The 19021-nt window shown below is 42.6% G+C and overlaps 1 protein-coding gene across 3 annotated transcripts in view; it reads left to right on the top strand.

The window, feature by feature from the left end:
• Window positions 1–19021, top strand: part of ABCC4 (ATP binding cassette subfamily C member 4 (PEL blood group)) — a 283972-nt gene that overhangs the window by 101809 nt on the left and 163142 nt on the right. For all 3 annotated transcript variants that reach the window (XM_055360589.2, XM_055360590.2, XM_055360591.2), the window contains 3 exons: window positions 4643–4744; window positions 10729–10818; window positions 12370–12561. In XM_055360589.2, coding sequence (XP_055216564.1) covers window positions 4643–4744; window positions 10729–10818; window positions 12370–12561 — 384 coding nt within the window. The remainder of the gene's footprint in view (window positions 1–4642; window positions 4745–10728; window positions 10819–12369; window positions 12562–19021) is intronic.

Below are 19021 nucleotides of genomic sequence, written 5' to 3'. Positions count from 1 at the left end.
AGACAGCCTTGGATAGATTTGAAAGCCATTGAGAGCATGTCCTGATTTGGATGTGGGGCAAGAGGAGGGATTAGTCAGAAGGAGGGATCAGGGCTACTTTCGTCCTTATGGCTGCAAAATCACCATAAATCACTGAAATATGGAATACTAGAAGACCAGGTTTGGGGATGAATTTGGCTTTGAAGACTGGGATGCTTTAGAACTGTGCAGATGTTTGCTACAAGACCCACTGATGGGGTCTGCCTGGTTCCGCCTCCTTTCCTATTTCTCTAAAAATGGAGGTTGTAAATGATGAGTGTAATGAATTGATCCAATGTTCACTTTCTTCCTTGCCTCTCGTGGATGTGTTAGTGAACAATGAGAAGGTGAAAAATGGCATCAGGAGAGGAGGAATAGGTCTGCCCAATATAGTGATCGGAACTAAGTGAGTCTTGACCATAGATAGACCAGAGCTTGGCAGACACATAGAGTTTAGAAAACATTGTGTTGTTAAATTTTTAAAAAATATTTTTATATTTCTATTTTAATTATTTTATTATACTTTTTCTGGGACACATGTGCAGAACATGAAGATTTGTTATATAGGTATACATGTGCCATGGTGGTTTGCTGCACCCATCAACCCATCATCTAGGTTTTAAGCCCCACATGCATTCAGTATTTGTCCTAATGCTCTCCTTCGCCTTGCCCCTACCCTCTGACAGGCCCCGGTGTGTGATGTTCCCCTTCCTGTGTCCATGTGTTCTCATTGTTCAGTTCTCACTTATGAGTGAGAACATGCAGGGTTTGGTTTTCTGTTCCTGTGTTAGTTAGCTGAGAATGATGGTTTTCAGTTTCATCCATGTCCCTGTAAAGGACATGAACTCATCGTTTTTTATGGCTGCATAGTATTCCACAGTGTATATATGCCACATTTTCTTTATCCAGTCTATCATTGATGGGCATTTGGGTTGGTTCCAAGTCTTTGCTGTTGTAAATAGTGCTGCAGTAAACATACGTGTGCATGTGTCTTTATAGCAGCATGATTTATAATCCTTTGGGTATATACCCAGTAATGGGATTGCTGGGTCCAATGGTATTTCTGGTTCTAGTTCCTTGAGGAATCGCCACGTTGTCTTCCACAGTGGTTGAACTAATTTACACTCCCACCAACAATGTAAAAGGGTTCCTATTTCTCCACATCCTCTCCAGCATCTGTTGTTTCCTGACTTTTTAATGATCACCATTCTAACTGGCGTGAGATGGTATCTCATTGTGGTTTTGATTTGCATTTCTTTAATGACCAGTGATAATGAGCTTTTTTTCATATGTTTGTTGGCCGCATACATGTCTTCTTTTGAGAAGTGTCTGTTCATATCCTTCGCTCACTTTTTGATGGGGTTGTTTTTTTTCTTGTAAATTTGTTTAAGTTCCTTGTAGATTCTGGATGTTAGCCCTCTGTCACATGGATAGATTGCAAAAATTTTCTTCCATTCGGTAGGTTGCCTGTTCACTCTGATGATAGTTTCTTTTGCTGTGGAGAAGCTCTTTAGTTTAATTAGATCCCATTTGTCAATTCTGGCTTTTGTTGCCATTGTTTTTGGTGTTTTAGTCGTGAAGTCTTTGCCCATGCCTATGTCCTGAATGGTATTACCTAGGCTTTCTTCTAGGGTTTTTATGGTTTGAGGTTTTATATTTAAGTCTTTAATCTATTGTCTTTCTTACTCATACTTTTCAATTTCCTTTTTTCCATGTACAGAAAATGAAGGTTTTATTGTGAAGTTTTTAGGTCTAAGAAGTTCCGTCTGTTTTTCTTTTATTAAGGAAAGGATTGATGGTCTTGGCATTAAGCAAGTCCAATAGGATTTTAAGAGATCTTATCTTAACAGCAAAGCACTGAAAGTCTTCAATGACTTCCACATCCAGTAAAATGTGTCTCTGAGGTTTTATTGTTCACTAAGCTGCTTCAGTTTTTGCCAACCATCCACTCTGAAGTCAATCTCTTTGACTTCAGTTCTGCCGTCTGATACTTCCCCAAGTGAACTTTCTGGGGATGCACCTCATTGCTGTATTGGCAATGTCATTTCAGCTTTTTCACCCTCCTGAGTGACTAGAGAAAGTCCAGCTAGCCCCTCCAGCATCTTTACAAGCCGTTCATGTGTTGAGTGGAATCTCATTTAACCACTAAACTATTATCATGTCTGTCTCCACTCAGATCTATTGTTTATTGACCAGTGCTCAATAGGTTTACTGTGTGCATAGTTTTTTATTTTGAAGGTAGGGAACTTCTGTTCTCACATGCACATACAGAATACTGAATTTGATGTCTTGGTCATACACTTCAGCTAAAATCAGAATTTTATTCTGTCTAGACAAGGTTAAGAAGATGTGTATATAACCTTTTGCTTGTTGCTGTGCTAACTGACATAGCTGATTGTTTGAATAATTGAAGCCAATCATACAGTCTGTTTATGACTGTATCATGTATCTGTGAAGAGCTGACCCCGTGTGCAGTGCAGTGTTCATGCAGGTGAGTGTGTTTGTAAGTGCAGGATGGGGGACACATCTCTGCCCTGTACATAACTCAGTTTCGGTCCCAGCTGCAGCCACCCTGAGCTGGTTCCCAGCAGGATTAGTCTTTGAGGTGGGCCCTCAAAGACAGGGTGGCATTAATACTCAGGGAATCAAGGCGAAGGCTACTTTGGGAGTGTTAATGTCAGTGCTGCTGGGTCATGGAAGAGTTTGAAGCATGGTGTTTATTATCAGAGGTGTTTTCAGAAGATCCTTAGGGAGTGGTGTTTGGGAACGGTTTGGTTGTGATGGGGGATGCTGGAGAAGGGACCAGTGAAAACATTGTATCAGTATCACACATGATTGCCGGTCAGTAAACTTGTGAAATTGGGTCTGGTCTTTTTTCTTTCTTTCTTTCCTTCCTTCCCTCCCTCCCTCCCTCCCTCCCTCCCTCCCTCCCTCCTTCCTTCCTTCCTTCCTTCCTTCCTTCCTTCCTCCTTCCTTTCCTTCCTCCTTTCCCTCCCTTCCTTTTATTTTTTTTGACAGGGTCTTGCACTGTTGCCCAGGCTGGAGTGCAATGAGGGAGGAGCCCTCATGGCCTAAATACCTCTCAATACCATCACATTGGCCATTAAGTTTCACCACCTGGATTTTGGAGGGGAAGTTGTCCAGGCAGCTTCCAAGGCCTGGAGACTGTATAGGAAGTTTACTGGACGTTGTCACTTTCTGTTGGGCTGAACTTAAAGTCATGTGGCTACATCTAACTGTGTTGGGGGCTGGAGAGAGTGGTCCTTGTTGAAGGCTGCTGTGCATTGGCTAAAAATGCACAGAAAATGAGAGCAGATTTTGAGGAGAGCTGACAGTTTTTGCCACATCTACAAAATTTTGGATGGGGTGGGGGTGATCTAGGTTGTTTATTCTGTTTCTAAGCCACTGTAGCTTCTCTCATTGAATTATGCCTACCATTTGAGGAGCAAAAGGGAGTTTTCACATATATCATTATGTTAGGTTTGTTATGGTTAACAGGACTTTGTTTTATTCAGTTAAATTGCATTGTGTAGTTGCTAACTAGTGTGGAAAGTAGCAATAAGCGAGAGATTGGTCCGTTCTGCTGTCTAGGAGGGGACATTGACTAAGGAAAAAAGATAAGTGTAGGTGGAGCATGGTGGCTTATGCCTGTAAACCCAGCATTTTGGGAGGCCGAGGTGGGTAGATTGCTTGAGGCCAGCAGTTCGAGACCAGCCTGGCTAACATGGTGAAACCCTGTCTCTAGTGTAAATACAAAAATTAGCCGGGCATGGTGGCGGACACCTGTAATCCCAGCTACTTGGGAGGCTGAGGCTGGAGAATCACTTGAACTGGAGAGGTGGAGGCTGCAGTGAACCGAGACCATGCCACTGCTTTCCAGCCTGGGTGACAGAGTGAGACTCTGTCTCAAAATAATAATAATAACAATAATAATAGGCGATTGTGAAAAGAAGCTTATAAAATATGTTTTAAGAGATAGAAACCTTTTTTCTTATTTTGGTAAAGAACACTGACTTAAGTGATAGTGAATTAAGTTGTATGTCAATTTGACATGCACGAGAGAGGAGAAAGGCCAGTTGAATATAAGTGACTGGCCAGAGCCAGGGCTGCCTTCAGAGGCTCTGCCCTGTGTTTCCTGCCTGCCCTTCTGGGCTCACTCACTTCCTGAAGGCTGGGAATGGCCTTGACTTTCATGTTGCCAGCATCTAGCACGGGGCTTGGCACATGATGAGGATTCATGAAATATTCATCAGATCATTTCTAACCAACTCCCTTGTTCACCATTAGTAACACAAAAGTACAACAGTAGAAATATGCAGGCTGTAAATGCACTCAGCCTCAGAGCAGTATTTTCGGTTTATTTAGGAACAAGTATACTTGTTGAAAAAAATTACACAGATAGTTCCTAAAATTACAGAGATAGTTCATGGCCATGAACTCTTTATATGTTTATTTATTAAATAAATATCATGTGCTGATGTGAACCGATACTTTAAATAGGGTTGGTAAAATGATCTGTAGGCTGTATAAAGTTTTATGTTACAAATTCCATGGAAGCAGTGACTTTTGTTTGTGCTTTTGTTTCTGTAATTTAAACAATCTGTGTTTTTCCTATTTTCTTTAGACCTTTTTGCTACTTGATGAGATATCACAGCGCAACCGTCAGCTGCCGTCAGATGGTAAAAAGATGGTGCATGTGCAGGATTTTACTGCTTTTTGGGATAAGGTAACATATCCTTAATGCAAGATCATGGCTGCTGATAGATAATGAGTGACATTGATTTAATAGAGAATTTTGAGGTGTTACACATGGTATAAAATATGGCGTGCTTATTTACTGAAACTATGTTACAAAGATTCTCAAAATTAGGAGTAAATTTTGCAATTAATAGAAAGTAGGTATGAAATCAGACTTAGGTATTTGACAAGTTGTATTTTATCTCATTTTCAAAAAACCAAGGAAAGTGTTACCTCGTTCTAAACTAAATGTCACTAAGTTTGGACATTGGCAACATTGGATTTTATAGGATTGGACAGACTAGGGGTGCAGCATGGAATGGGTTAACTGCTGAGTACATTGTAGATTATTACGGAGACTTTGGGGTATCAGTGCACATTTTCAGCTTCGTGTTTTCAGGTCATCTTATTACATATTGAGAAAGCCCATGACTTGGATTTTTGCCACGGGGTTGGGGTGGGGCTCCCCTATTCCAAGCATCTGGATGTTGCCAGCTGCTTTGGTGGCAGCCCAAGGCCGAGGGGAGGCTGCAGGCCGGCGTAGCAAGCTCCATGGATTCCTGACTGAAGGGTTTCACTGTGTGGTAAGCGGACAGGTAGTTCTGGCAAGGCCACAAGGATTTTTCAACACTTGGTTCACTCATAACATTTAGGCAAACGGGAACAACAGCAGGGGCCACCCACAAGAAGTACTGAGGCTCGGTGCATCTCCTGTTATCCACAACTCCAGTGCCCTCCTCATGCTTCCAAGGAAGCAGTGGGCTCCCTGCCCAGTGCTCACAGACGCCACTACTATGGCACCAGCTTTTCATGAAGAGAAAAGCTGTATTGTGAGTCGAATGGCAAGGAGACAGGAGGCAATGCTCAAATTTGTCTTCCCTAGCTGGGGGATGGGGCAGGTTTTATAGGCAGAGGGTAATGAGGCATGGTCTGATTGGGTCTTGCGTGATGCCAGGGCTGGACCTGATCGGATCCTGGATCATGCCATGAGGTGTTCGCCTCCGAACTCGTTCCTCCTTCCTTGGTCCTAGCCCTTGGGTTCTGCCCGTGGTTGCCTGCTTGGTTCATCTGGGAATGCTCAGATTACATAACTTGCAACCTGGGATCCATGGTGACTGAAAAACTGTTTACTATGTTATTACACAAAGTTGAACCAGATTGGGCTGGTTCCGCGGTTACGCTCACCTGAGTCCGGGGTCCTCTGCAAATCCACTTGTCTCAGTCTGTGTTAGTCTGGAAAACAGAACACACAGCATGGGAATTTTGTGCAGGGAATTCGTTTCATAGGTGATGAAAGAAAGAGCACAAAGGGAAAGCAGGGGTGGAGGAGGCCACCCCGAGATCAGCCACGGCAGGAAGCTGCACCCTGGGGCTGGAGATGATGTCTGCCAGGAGCAGAGCCCAGTGGCCCGGCTGCCGGCAAGATTTGGGACCAGAGGGCAAGGGTCTCTTCTGAGGACACTGGAACCCCTCAGGCTGCTTAAAACAGGTGGGCAGTGCTGGTGGTGACCAGCTCCTCCCCTCTCCGGGTGCTCTTTGTGGCTGACCTTGAGTTGTAGTGGAGTTTGCTGGAGCCAAGAGCCAATAGGCGGTTGAGCAGCACTCCCGCCCAGCCCCCACTGCCTCCGCCCTCTCCTGTGGGACAAATGTCAAAACTCTCTAGACTCCAGACTCTTCCTTTCTCTACATGCCCTTGGCTCTAAGTATTGCACTCCCTGTTTCATGTTTGCCTAATTCTGATGTAATTTCTGCCATCTCTACCAACAAAACAATAATGTGTTCCCAGATATTTAGAACATCATTGCATCTTGTGCACATGGAAACTCACACAGGGTGACAGTTTCTCTTTATCTGCTGGCATTCCCACCCTCATACACTTTATTTATTTATTTATTTGTTTTGGAGACAGAGTCTTGCTCTTTTGCCTAGGCTGGAGTGCAGTGCTGTGATTTCGGCTCACTGTAACCTCTGTCTCCCAGGGTCAAGTGATTCTCCTGCCTCAACCTCCTGAGTAGCTAGGATTACAGGCACGCCCCACCATGCCTGGCTAATTTTTGTATTTTTAGTAGAGACAGGGTTTCTCCCATGTTGGCCAGGCTGGTCTTGAATTTCTGGCCTCAAGTGATCCGCCCGCCTTGGCCTCCCAAAGTGCTGGGATTACAGGCATGAGCCACCGTGCCCAGCTCTAATACACTTCAAGCATTGACAGAAAGCTGTATGAACATCCCACTAGAAAAAAGCACTCTAGGTGAATGCTGTTGAGCTAGAGGAAGGCACTGAGGTAGCTACCACACACTGTGTAGGTCCCATTTGCAAATTTCTTTTGTACCAAACCCTGCAATATTGTAAAATGGTCTGTTTTGTTGTTTTTTGGTTCCTAGATAACATTGAGAGCTGCATTGTAAACAGAACACTCCATCCTGTTTTCTGGCCTCGTCTTGGGGTGATTTTGCCTCACACTGGCAGGGATTATTAGGGAGGTCCTGCGGCTGAGAGGGTGCTGGGGTGGGAGGAGGGGCACAGACACTGGGGCTTTTGGAGAGAAGCTGCAGAGGAAAGAAGGGTGTGCTGGGCTGGGATTTAGGAGAAAGACAGAGACCCCAGCAGCAGTCCTGCTGGATAGACCAGCGGGTATTGGAGGGAAGGTCTTCTCACCAGCCTAGGTCTCATTTATAAAACAGGGGCTTGGGCTGAAGCTGTAAAGTCTGTGGCCCCGTGAGAGCCTGTGACTCTCCATGGGGAGGGGATTTGCTTCTGCTTTCTTCACTGCTCTGGCCCCAGGGCCCAGAGTGGGGGCTCAGTCTGCCTGCCTTAGTGTGTCTTGGAGCCTGGGGGGTCCCAGAGGGAATGGGCCTAGCCTTCTGAGCTGTCGAGTGCTGCCCCCTTCTGGCTGCAGCCCACCAGTGCTGGGTCCCAGGCCTCCCGGCGGGGCAGAAACCTGCTCTAAGAACCAGGGCCGTGATGGGAAGCTGGGTTTTGCATGTGGCTTACTCTTTTGCAGCCAAAACTGAATAAAAAGAAGTAAAATCAGAAATAGTTGTTAGGAAAGAGACACACTGCAAAGGAGGGGAAAGGGACAGGTTGACCGGTTGTGTTTTTTCATCCTTTTGTAATCAGAAATAAGTAGGTTTCAGTTGTCTTAAGAGACAGATGTTACTTAATCAGGAATACAGAGTAGACCCGTTACATTTTAGAGGAGGAACACCTTATATAGTAAGGCGAAGTCAAGCAAGACTGTGAATTTGTGACAAGTTTGCACTTAAAATCGTGTAAATATGTCACATTTTGTTTAACGTTATTTTTCCAAGTGTTTAGGTAATGTAGTACTTTTTAAAAAAAGAAATAGTTGTTAGGCATGTAGGAAGGAGTAGAGAAACCTATTCTGGATGGTTGTTATATAATTCCTATGAAATCTGGGGCTAATTTCTTTGTGCTTAAAAGGGATCATGATCGTTTTGGTCTGCGGCCATCCTATGATGTGGTATGGGACACATAAGGGGTCAGTTTTCATACACACATTTTAGCATTTGACCATTTATAGAAATATTTGTGATTATTCGGGTATGTGACCATTAAGTCGTTTCCAGGTAAATTTTTCATTTTGAAGGTTATCTTGATCTCTTATTCCCCCGCCGTGCTTTCTGTCTTTTGGGCATTTTACTAATTGCACATGCCCGCTTGAGATGTGGAGAGGGGTTGATGAGTAACTGTTTGTGGGCTGCGCCAGCTCAGCGTCTTTAGGTTTTGGCTTGGTTGACTCCATGCGTGCTTCCCTCTTCCATCATCCCAGGGGTGTTCCACCCTTCAGGGACGCCAGATTTATTTTGAAGAATCCTTTTCTAGAGTTGAGGAGGCTGCATTGCCTTTGATTCACTCTTGATCATTTTTCTATGATATGGATGAGCATTTACCAAAGTGTGTTGTGCAGAAGAATAGCCACTTCCGAAAGAATTTGGGACTTGAATAAATTTGCTAAATACCCACCCACCAGACATGCATGGTCAGGCCTCTCCAATCTATCCACGAGAAATTCAGACGAAGATTATAAATGTGCTAGTTAAACCCCTTTAGGATTCCTCCCAAATTGTAGCTGTTTTTACTTTACTTAACAGTATCAATTTTTGTCTACTAGTGTTGATGTCTGGGTTTGGACAAAAGTTCTTAGAGTTGGCAGTTTTTACGGTTGAGGTTCTATACTCTGAATTTAAAACCATTCCTCTCTTTATTTGTACCAACTGACTTTTGCTTTTTTAAAAGATAGATAATTCAAAGTACTGATTGTCCTTGTATGAGAAGAGGAAACCTCCCCATTTTGGTTTATCATGCTCTGGTAAACTATCCCTATCATGCTCTGGTAAACTGTCCCTTCTCCCTGATACTCACTTAATCCTCTCAATTGAAAATATTTAGAAGCTCTTTGTAAAAGGAATGAATTTGGTTTGGTCTCCTAAATAATAAACTGCAAAATAACATTTTTTTGAGACAAGGTCTTACTGTGTCACCCGGGTTAGAGTGCAGTGGTGCAATCTTGGCTCACTGCAACCTCAGCCTCCGGTGCTCAAGGGATCCTCCTGCCTCATCCTCCTGAGTAGCTGGGACTATGGCACACACCATGCCTGGCTGATGTTTTTTCTTTAAGAGATGGTTTCTCACTATGTTGCCCCAGCTTGTCTTGAACTCCTAGGCTCAAGTGATCCTCCCACCTCCATCTCCCAAAATGTTGGGATTACAGGCATGAACCAGTCCATACCCTGCCTAAAACAACTTTTTTTTTTTTTAACATTAGCAGTGATTGATAATTTTGTTAACATTTAGTATATGTAAAAACATGCATATACTCCTGAATCTTTTTATCATAGAATTTATAGATTGTTTAGGAACATTATTTCTGATACCATAATGAGTACTTCATCCCTTCCTCCCTTTGTGCTGGATTGAATGCTGTGGTGGGTACCTCCGTGTTTCTAGTAGAACTACTATGCTGTCCCTATTTTCCCAGGATAGGTAACACAAGCTGCAGGTGTAACACGGAGACTTTCACTTTGACCCATGAACATACACTTAATTTCATTATTCTTCAGTTTTTGGTTGTTGTTAAATTAGAGCTCTTGGTTACAGGGTTGACCACCATTTGTAGAAGTTCATTTGCCAAGAGTGACTTTATAGTATAAAGTGCCTTCTGGCTGGCTGGGCATAACTGAGGTTCATGCTTTATCAAGTGAAAATGGAAAGATTAGTGGAGATTTCAAGTCATCCATTAGCCAAGGACTGGGCATGCCATGTACTCATGCTGCCACCTTGTGGAGGTTAATGAAATAGAATATTAAAACCAAGGGACAGAATGAAAATTTACAAATGGTTGAAAAGCTCCCATACTGAATATTATATTAAGAATATTGTTTTAAATGAGAACACATGAACACAGGGAGGGGAACATTACACATACGGGGCTTGTCGGTGGGTGGGGGGCAAGGGGAGGGAGAGCATTAGGACAAATACATAATGCATGCAGGGCTTAAAACCTAGATGACAGGTTGACAGGTGCAGCAAACCACCATGGCACATGTATACCTATGTAACAAACCTGCACGTTCTGCACATGTATCCCAGAACTTAAAGTAAAAAAAAATATATATTGTTTTAGTAAGTTAGCATGAGTTTTCATTTCAAGAAGCTTGTCTTGTCATTTTTACTATCTAAATTTTGTGGAAGTCTGGAGCTGTGTTCACATGAAAATCTGGTAAAAGGGAATGGGCCTTCCTTAAGTACTGAAGACTCCAAACTGTGTAAAACCCCACCAAAAAAAATATGATTGTATGAAAAGGACTCTAGGATACAATATCTTAAAATAGGAAGGAGAAAGATTTGGGTTGTGTTCATGTATCAATGACTGTTGTATTGTTTTCTTCTCTTTTTGAAGTGATTTGTGTGACTTTATTGAAATGGGCACATTTTATAAACTTTAATTTGTAGGCATCAGAGACCCCAACTCTACAAGGCCTTTCCTTTACTGTCAGACCTGGCGAATTGTTAGCTGTGGTCGGCCCCGTGGGAGCAGGGAAGGTGAGTTAGAATGGCAGCTTGTTGCAACCCCACTTCTCATATTAACTTCGTGGGTTTGAGCCCAAGGCTACGTGTAACACAATTTTGAACTGGGTATGCTTGGCACGGCATTTCTCAGTGCATGGAACATTCGTTTTGCAAGAAGGGTCACATGACCAAATAAATGTGGACAATGCATATCATGTTTCCCTTGGTTCTTCAAGTTGAGCAATTGGGAACTCCTAGAAGTTGGACATCTCCATGAAAGAAATTATTTATGTGACCACTATGCAGGATGGATTGACTAAGAAAGTGGGAACTTCTTTTTGTCAGAGGGGACCCAAGATGCTACAAGACATCTGGAGGTTATGAAGGCTTGTCTGAAAAGCTTTAAACATGTTTTGATATGACTTCTCCAAGTCACATGAACACACATTTAATAAACCTGTAGCCAGGTGTATAGTCCTGTGTTAGGAGTAAAAGATACACCTGTAATCAAGACCCAGACACCACTGCCCTCCAGAAGTTTCTGGTATCTGGGGTGAGACAGATATACAAACAGGTGATTTCAGTTCAGTGTCGTAAGTGCTCTGATAGTGGGGGGCACAGACACGTCATGTCTGTGCATTGTAGAAGATGTGAAGGAAACGTGCATACAGACTTAGTCTCATATATTCTAAAGCAACGCAATAAATCTAGTTGTAGGTATATAACAAATAGGGTGGTTTCACAATTGAAGTTTGCTCTCCAGAGACACGATTCTTGGGTATTTAAAAATAAAAGTCCTTCCTAGTGCACAGGATTTATTATTTATTTTTATTTATTCGTTCATTTATTCACGTATGTATGTATATTTAGTTTTTGAGGCATGGTCTCGCTCTGTCACCCAGGCTGGAGTGCAGCGGCGTGATCTAGAGTCACTGCAACCTCCATTTCCCTAGGTTCAAGTGATTCTCATGCCTCCGCCTCCCAAGTAGCTGGGATTACAGGCGTGCCATCATGCCCGGCTAATGTTTGTAGTTTTAGTAGAGATGGGGTTTCACCATGTTGGCCAGGCTGGTCTCGAACTCCTGGCCTCAAGTGATCCACCCGCCTCGGCCTCCCAAAGTGCTGGAATTACAGGCGTGGGCCACTGCACCTGGCCAGGATATGTTATTTACATACAGCATTTCTAGGATTAGTTCTTTGTCAAAAAAGATACCCTCATGCAGGAACAATGCATTCAATATTGGATATATGAACTATATGTCGTGCTTGGCTACTCTGTTGCTGTAAACATTCTTAGTTGATCTTTGTTCCATGTACCATTTCATTTAGGGGCATGAAACTCATTTAGGGAAACTCATTAGGGCAGAGTAGATTGTTACACTCTATTTTGTTAATATTCCTTATAAACTACTAGTTTATGTGGACCATTATGTTATTTCCAATTTTTAATCACAACTTCCTGTGCTCTTTTAAATGAATGAATGGTGTTTTTCAAGCTCCCAGGGCTGGGCAAGGCTGCATTGCAGTGGCTTATTCTTGTCTCGAGTGTTGACTGAACGTGTGTTTTTTTACAATCTGTTTCAGTCATCACTGTTAAGTGCCGTGCTCGGGGAATTGGCCCCAAGTCACGGGCTGGTCAGCGTGCATGGAAGAATTGCCTATGTGTCTCAGCAGCCCTGGGTGTTCTCGGGAACTCTGAGGAGTAATATTTTATTTGGGAAGAAATACGAAAAGGAACGATATGAAAAAGTCATAAAGGCTTGTGCTCTGAAAAAGGTGAGTGACGACTTTTGGATTTCATGTACTCGAATGTCCAGTAATACTAGTGTTCACTTGAACAACAAGGTTTATTAACTTTTTTTTAATTTTTAAAGACCTTTGAATGTTATTTAATACTTTAAGTTGGTTCTCCCAGTAAATAAACACACACATGCTCTGTCCTTTTAAGTCTGATGTGAAAATGATGTTTACAGGGTGAATTTCGGGGGTTTGGTTGGTTTTGTGAAGCTTTATTTACTTTTAACTTTTCTTTTTTTCAAAATGGAAAATTATAAAAATTTGCAAAAGTGGAGAGAAGGGTGTCTTGAACCTGCCTGTACCCATTGCTCAAGTTCAAGTGCGATCAACTTGTAGCCAATTCAACTCCATCTCTACCCCGGCCCTCTGCTAGCTCCACCCCCAACCCAGATTCTTCTGATGCATACCCTCGGCCTCAATTGTATTTTATCTGTAATTGTATTTTATCTGTAATACCTTATTACTTATCTCTAGAAGATAAGAACACTTTTGAAAAAAAATTACATCTCACTCAAGAAAAAAAATCACCAGAATTTCTTGCTATCATCAACCGGCTAGGCAGAGATTACAGTGCTTTAGTATCTCATTACCCATTGGTTTGCGTCAGACTCCGGAAGATGTCTGCACCGTGCACTTGGCTGATGTTTCCTGCTTGGGTCCCTCTCAGACCACAGGTTTCCTTCTCCACTCCCTTTAAAAAAGAAAATTTGTTTCAGTAGATTTTGGGGTATGGGTGGTTTTTGGTTACATGGATAAATTTACAGTGCAATTTATTATTTAAAGGAAACAAACTGTTTTAAAATTTATTTTTCATTGTGTATCATTTCACCAAGAGAGTGATTGTTTTCAGAAAAGATGAAGTGTTTGATTGTACACTGAGGTTTTCATAAAATTGGTGGATAGTTGATGAAAACTGAGCATACTTAATAGAGGGCTATAAGTTCTAGAAGATAGAAAAAATGGTAAATACTGATAAATACTATGTTACCTTCTTTGGGCCATAAAAATCAGTGAATAATGGCATTAAAGGGCTCTCCCCAGGCCCTGTGCAGTGTGGCCTGGACATCCTACTGTTCTTTTATGCTGTCTGGAAAAGGCCGCCACAGACTGTCACAGGTGTGATGCAGAAGGCTTCCAGCCAGGTTTGTGAGGAATGAGTAATTTTGCTTGAACAATGGCTGGAATATCAGAGTCTATCAATCAGGTGAGTAGTATTTGCTGGCGATTTGGATAGAGAAATCGTTGCTTGTTTAATGGGCTGTTTCTTCATCCTGGGCTATTGTTAATGAGAGATGATGCATTTTCAGAAATGACATTAAGTTAGCAGTAATGAGCTAGATTTTTATTGAATAGTATACACTATATAGGAAAAGATGCGCTAAGGCAAGCTCCTAGTTATTCAGATCCTACCAGGTGTTAATTTTTTTCTCTGTCTCACACACACTCACACGTATGCGCACACAAAGCTGTGTAAAGTTTTAATCTTTTGCCATGATTTCCCAGTGCCTTTGCTATTGCTATCCTCATTTTATTTTTCTGATATTGCTAGCCTCGCTTTTTTAAAGTAAAATTTTCATTTTATTCAAAGTTGGTACAGAATTGCTAACATTTCCCTAAAATAATTACTATACTTCAGCTTGTCCTGCTCTGGTGTCCCCCACTGTCCCCTGCTTCCCTGAAGGTCCATTTTAGAGAAATTTTGCAGAAATATAGGGTCAAAGTAGGAGAATATACAAGGTGATTTCAGTGTGTTGCGGTGAGTGGAGTGTATCATGTTTTAGGGAGTTGAGAAACAGATGGCAAATTTTGCTAGTTTTCCCCCACTGGTAGTTACAGTTGATAACCAAGAAACTGCTGATGGACCAGGCCCCGGAGATAGGAAAGATGGTACGCCATTTTTCAATGGAAGGATGGCACTTGGCAACCTGGGCCTTGTCTTTCAGCTCTTTTCTTCCATCATTTCTCTATGACAGGTTAGAAGTGAGGTCCTTGGGACCAACACAGGGCTTTCTTGGGAAGGCTTTGTTGCTCTTTACATATTAATCTTTCAGTTTAAAGATAACCTACTAGTAAACTCTAGAATTTAGAGTGATTTGTTCAAGACTGTGGTTTCAAGAGTTGAATGTTGCTTCTGGCTGGTAAAGTGGAGGGTTGGAGAGATAAAATGACTCACTTGAACATTTGCAGTTCAAGTTCAAAGCCATACCTGCCTAGCTCCAGATTCCATTTTCCCCTCTGCCAAGCCACCTCTCAGTTGGGGGTATTTATAAGGTAGAACTATTTTAACAATTAGGTGATTGATAAAAAGGTAGAATGTGGGACAAAATGTTTTTCAAGCCTTCCCTTTTTACCTGTTCAGCTTCTGATACCCACATGAGACTCCAGGTCCTAGGTCACCCAGCTCTGCCTTGCTCCTTCCCACATCAGAAAGTCTCTGGGGGAAAGTGGGGGTTAGGACAGTGGCTGCCATTCAGCCTCTTCCATAGCCACCTTTGAGGACTGGCCCAGTAACTCGGACAGTGTCCCAGGCACCTGTGGGCTTCTGCATGGCAGGCAGACTCCAGTGGCAATGGGGTCCCCTCAGGGCTGGGCTGCATGGCGACTTCTTGGTTCCTTCCTGGATGTGTGTAAGCATGGACTGCTGGCCCCCTGTGCATGGTTCCATCCTCGGTAGGACGGTGGGCCTCCGGTGGAGAAGTCAAACAGAGCAGGAGTCTGGCCCAGCTTTGTCATTTGCTTGCTGTCACTTTGGGTTTTTTTTGAGGTGGAGTCTCGCTCTGTCACCCAGGCTGGAGTCTAATGGTGTAATCTCGCCTCATTGCAATCTCCGCCTCCCAGGCTCCAGTGATTCTCCTGCCTCAGCCTCCTGAGTAACTGGGATCATGGGTGTGCGCCACCATGCCTGGCTAATTTTTTTGTACTTTTAGTAGAGATGGGGTTTTGCTATGTTGACCAGCTGGTCTTGAACTCTTGACCTCAAGTGATCCACCTGCTTTTGCTTCCCAAAATGCTGGGATTATTTGCATGAGCCACTGCGCACGACCAGCTCGGTGTCCACTTTGGACATGTCACATTACTTGCCTTGGGCTTTTGATGTCTCTGCTGAGAAATAAGGACATGGGATGAGATGGTTTCCAAGAAATTTTGCTACCATTCTCAAATGCCATTTATGACTGTTTAGCAGGGGACTGGAAGAAACCAGGGATCCTCTTAATGAGTTATGAGATCATTTGCTGACTCCTTTTCAAATCCACGTGTCAGTGGTGGGTGTAAGATGGCCATAGAGAATAGCAATCCTGGAATTATTCTGGCTTGTAGGTACAGAGATTGCATGTGTAATCAAAACCTGCTGGACAGAAACGGTCCTGAGTGTCTCTGGGTGTTTGGCCTCTGTTTCATTTCTTATTAAATGGGGGAGATACAGCAGGATTATAAAGACTGCAGGCAATGTCTGTAAAATGCAAACATGCCAGGTTTTTGGTAAATAGTAGCTGTTGCCCTTTTCTCTAAATCAGTTAATAAGATAAATAAAAGATTTTGCCTTATATAGTTCCTCGTTCCCCTCCTGGCCACCCTCCCCCACCAAAAAAAAAAAAGTCCTGGAGGAAAAAATAGGAACTAACAAGATTTCTCAGATATATTGATAGCAACTAGATATATTGTACTAGATACAGTAGAAGTAAATTTATAAGTTCATCGAGCTAAAAATATCTTTGAGATAAAATAATAAGATAGGAAGTAGTAATTCACATTTAGCAGTATTGCTTTAGGCTAATTATTTATTCAAAGAGATATTGTAGCAAATGACAGGACATACCTCAGGAAACAACATACTAATGTTAGATACTTTAGTGGGTAGTGGTTAAAATCCGAGGCCTTGGGGTCAGACAGCTCTGGGATTGAGTCTCAGTTCCTCTTCAGTAGGTGTGTGATTTTAGCTAATCGTCTGAACCTTAGAAAGCCTCAGTTTTGTCATCTGTAAAATAGAGATAATAAACTATTCACCTCATAGGCTATTGTGAGGATAAGATTTGATCATGAACTTAAAGCATCTGATTACTAGGCACATAACAGGCCTTCTTAATTATAAGAGCCACCAATTTTGGGTAAAATCACATGAAATGTGACATGCTTGAAAGAATGTATCTGAGTATATAACTTCCATTATTTGAATTGATATTTATATAGGGTTTCTATACATAGTACAGTAAATAAGAGAATAATAAAAATATTGTTACCCTAATAGATGCAATGTATTAATATTATGTCACCCTTTGCATAGTTTCTTTTAATCCTTGAGCACTTTTAAGTAGTGCGTATCCAAAGGCATGGAATTGATAAATTGGAGTTTAATGTTTTTCTGTATAGCTCACTTGAATATACAAACCCCTTTGGGGTACCCACTGTCTTATAATTTCTTCTCATATTTGCCACATTCCTGCCAACTTGGACATTTTCTTTTTAGATTGCCTTGACAATCATAAAATAACTGTTGTTATGCCTTTTTGTTGTTGTTGTTAATCTCTCAGTTGGGAGAACCATATCACTCCTTAGTGACATAATAGGAAATAAATGCTGAGGGCCCGGCGTGGTGGCTCAAACCTGTAAGCCCAGTACTTTGGGTAGCTGAGGTGGGAGGATTGCTTGAGGCCAGGAGTATGAGACCAGCCTAGGCAACATAGCAAGACCCTGTCTTTTTTTTTAAAGCTGAGTACAAAAGGGATACAATGAGGTGAATCTAACTAGGGTGACTAAATGAACTGATAGTGCTGTATATGGATAGAGAGACTTCGAGTTCTGAGTTGTTTCAGTATTGCCTTTAAGTAACTTCTAGCAAGCACTTGGGGAAGCATGATATGAAAGGGCAACAGGCTGTGAACTGAGATGAGCTTGGTTCAGACTCCAGCCTTCCTTTATTAACTGAGAGTCCTCAGTCCAGTTACGTGCTCTCACTTCGTCTCAGTCTCCTCATCTGTGAAGTGTGGTCACTACTTACTTGGCAGGTTGTCATGAAGGTTAGAGATAACACCAGGCATCAGGAACAGTGGTTGGTGCATAGCTCTTACATCCAGGAGCTGACTCGTGGAGCAAGAAGCCGAGTACACACATAAACATTAAGAGGCAGAATATGGCAGGTCCTTCGTAAGAAATATAAACAAAGCCTTAGGAACCTAGAAGAGAGAGTGATGTTTTCTGATTGGGGGACTGCAGGTTAGTTTCATAGAAGAGTTTGAGCTGGGCCCTGAAAGAAGAATAGGATGTTGATAAGCTATGACAGGAAGGGCCATTCCAAATGGAAGCAAGGTGTGGCCCAAAGCTGTAGAGCCCTGCTCTCTGACTCTGGGGCCTCTTCTTGTGCTGGGGCCTCAGGCCTGGCCCCTGTGACCATCCCCACAGTGTCCTCAGTGGTCTTTCTGCCTTTAGTGTCACCATGGTTGATGTGCACATGGTAGGATTCTGGTTAGATGGCGTCAAACCCGCATAGCCATGTCATGGTTTTTCTCTACTTTCTGTGTCTGCATTTCAGTAAAGGTGGTGGTAGATTAAATAATTGGTTAATTTTACTGAGTGGTACCTAACGTGCATAAGATACCTTCCTCCCATCGGGAGCACTTCTGCTTTCTGCTCGACTGTTTCCCTTTAGCCAAACTAGAAAATCATGGCTAGGAAATTAGCCTGACTCAGATTGTACTTCAGATCCTTTGAAATATTTTCCCTATCTGAGTCTTGTCCATAAATAGTTTGCCAAGTCAACAACACTCAAGGTCGTTGTAGTACTCAAAGTGCTACTACCAGGCATGGGGAGAGAGCTCCTTCCCTATTCCCTATCTGCATGAAATGAGACAGATATTTTTAGTGTCTTTTCTAGAAAATGGCTAAGATTGCTCTGCTACAACTTGATGCTATTTTGAGAATGAAAACAAAACAATGTAAAATCAAGGCACAGAAACTTAACACATTATATAAAGACCATCAGCAATGGAATGAGGCCAAGTAAACAATGTGTGTTTGTGTTTGTGTGGAAGGCTGGGACCCTGTCTTAAAATGGTGCATTGTCTTTTTATGAAAACTGAAAGGAAGAGATAGTGTTAACTGGTGCATTGTCTTTTTTTTTTTGAGATGGAGTTTCACTCTTGTTCCCCAGGCTGGAGTGCAATGGTGCGATCTCGCTCACTGCAACCTTTGCCTCCCAGGTTCAAGCGATTCTCCTGCCTTAGCCTCTCAAGTAGCTGGGATTACAGGCATGCGCCCCCATGCCTGGCTAATTTTGTATGTTTAGTAGAGATGGAGTTTCACCATGTTGGCCAGGCTGGTCTTGAACTCCTGACCTCAGGTGATCCACCCGTGTCGGCCTCCCAAATTGCTGGGATTACAGGTGTGAGCCACCGTGCCCGGCCGCGTTGTCTTTTTATGAAAACTGAAAGGAAGAGATAGTGTA

The sequence above is a fragment of the Gorilla gorilla genome, chromosome 14 (genome assembly GCF_029281585.2).
Source record: "Gorilla gorilla gorilla isolate KB3781 chromosome 14, NHGRI_mGorGor1-v2.1_pri, whole genome shotgun sequence".
Lineage (NCBI taxonomy): Eukaryota > Metazoa > Chordata > Mammalia > Primates > Hominidae > Gorilla > Gorilla gorilla.
The sequence above is the reverse complement of the archived record's forward strand: the minus strand, read 5'-3'. Positions and strand labels throughout refer to the sequence as shown.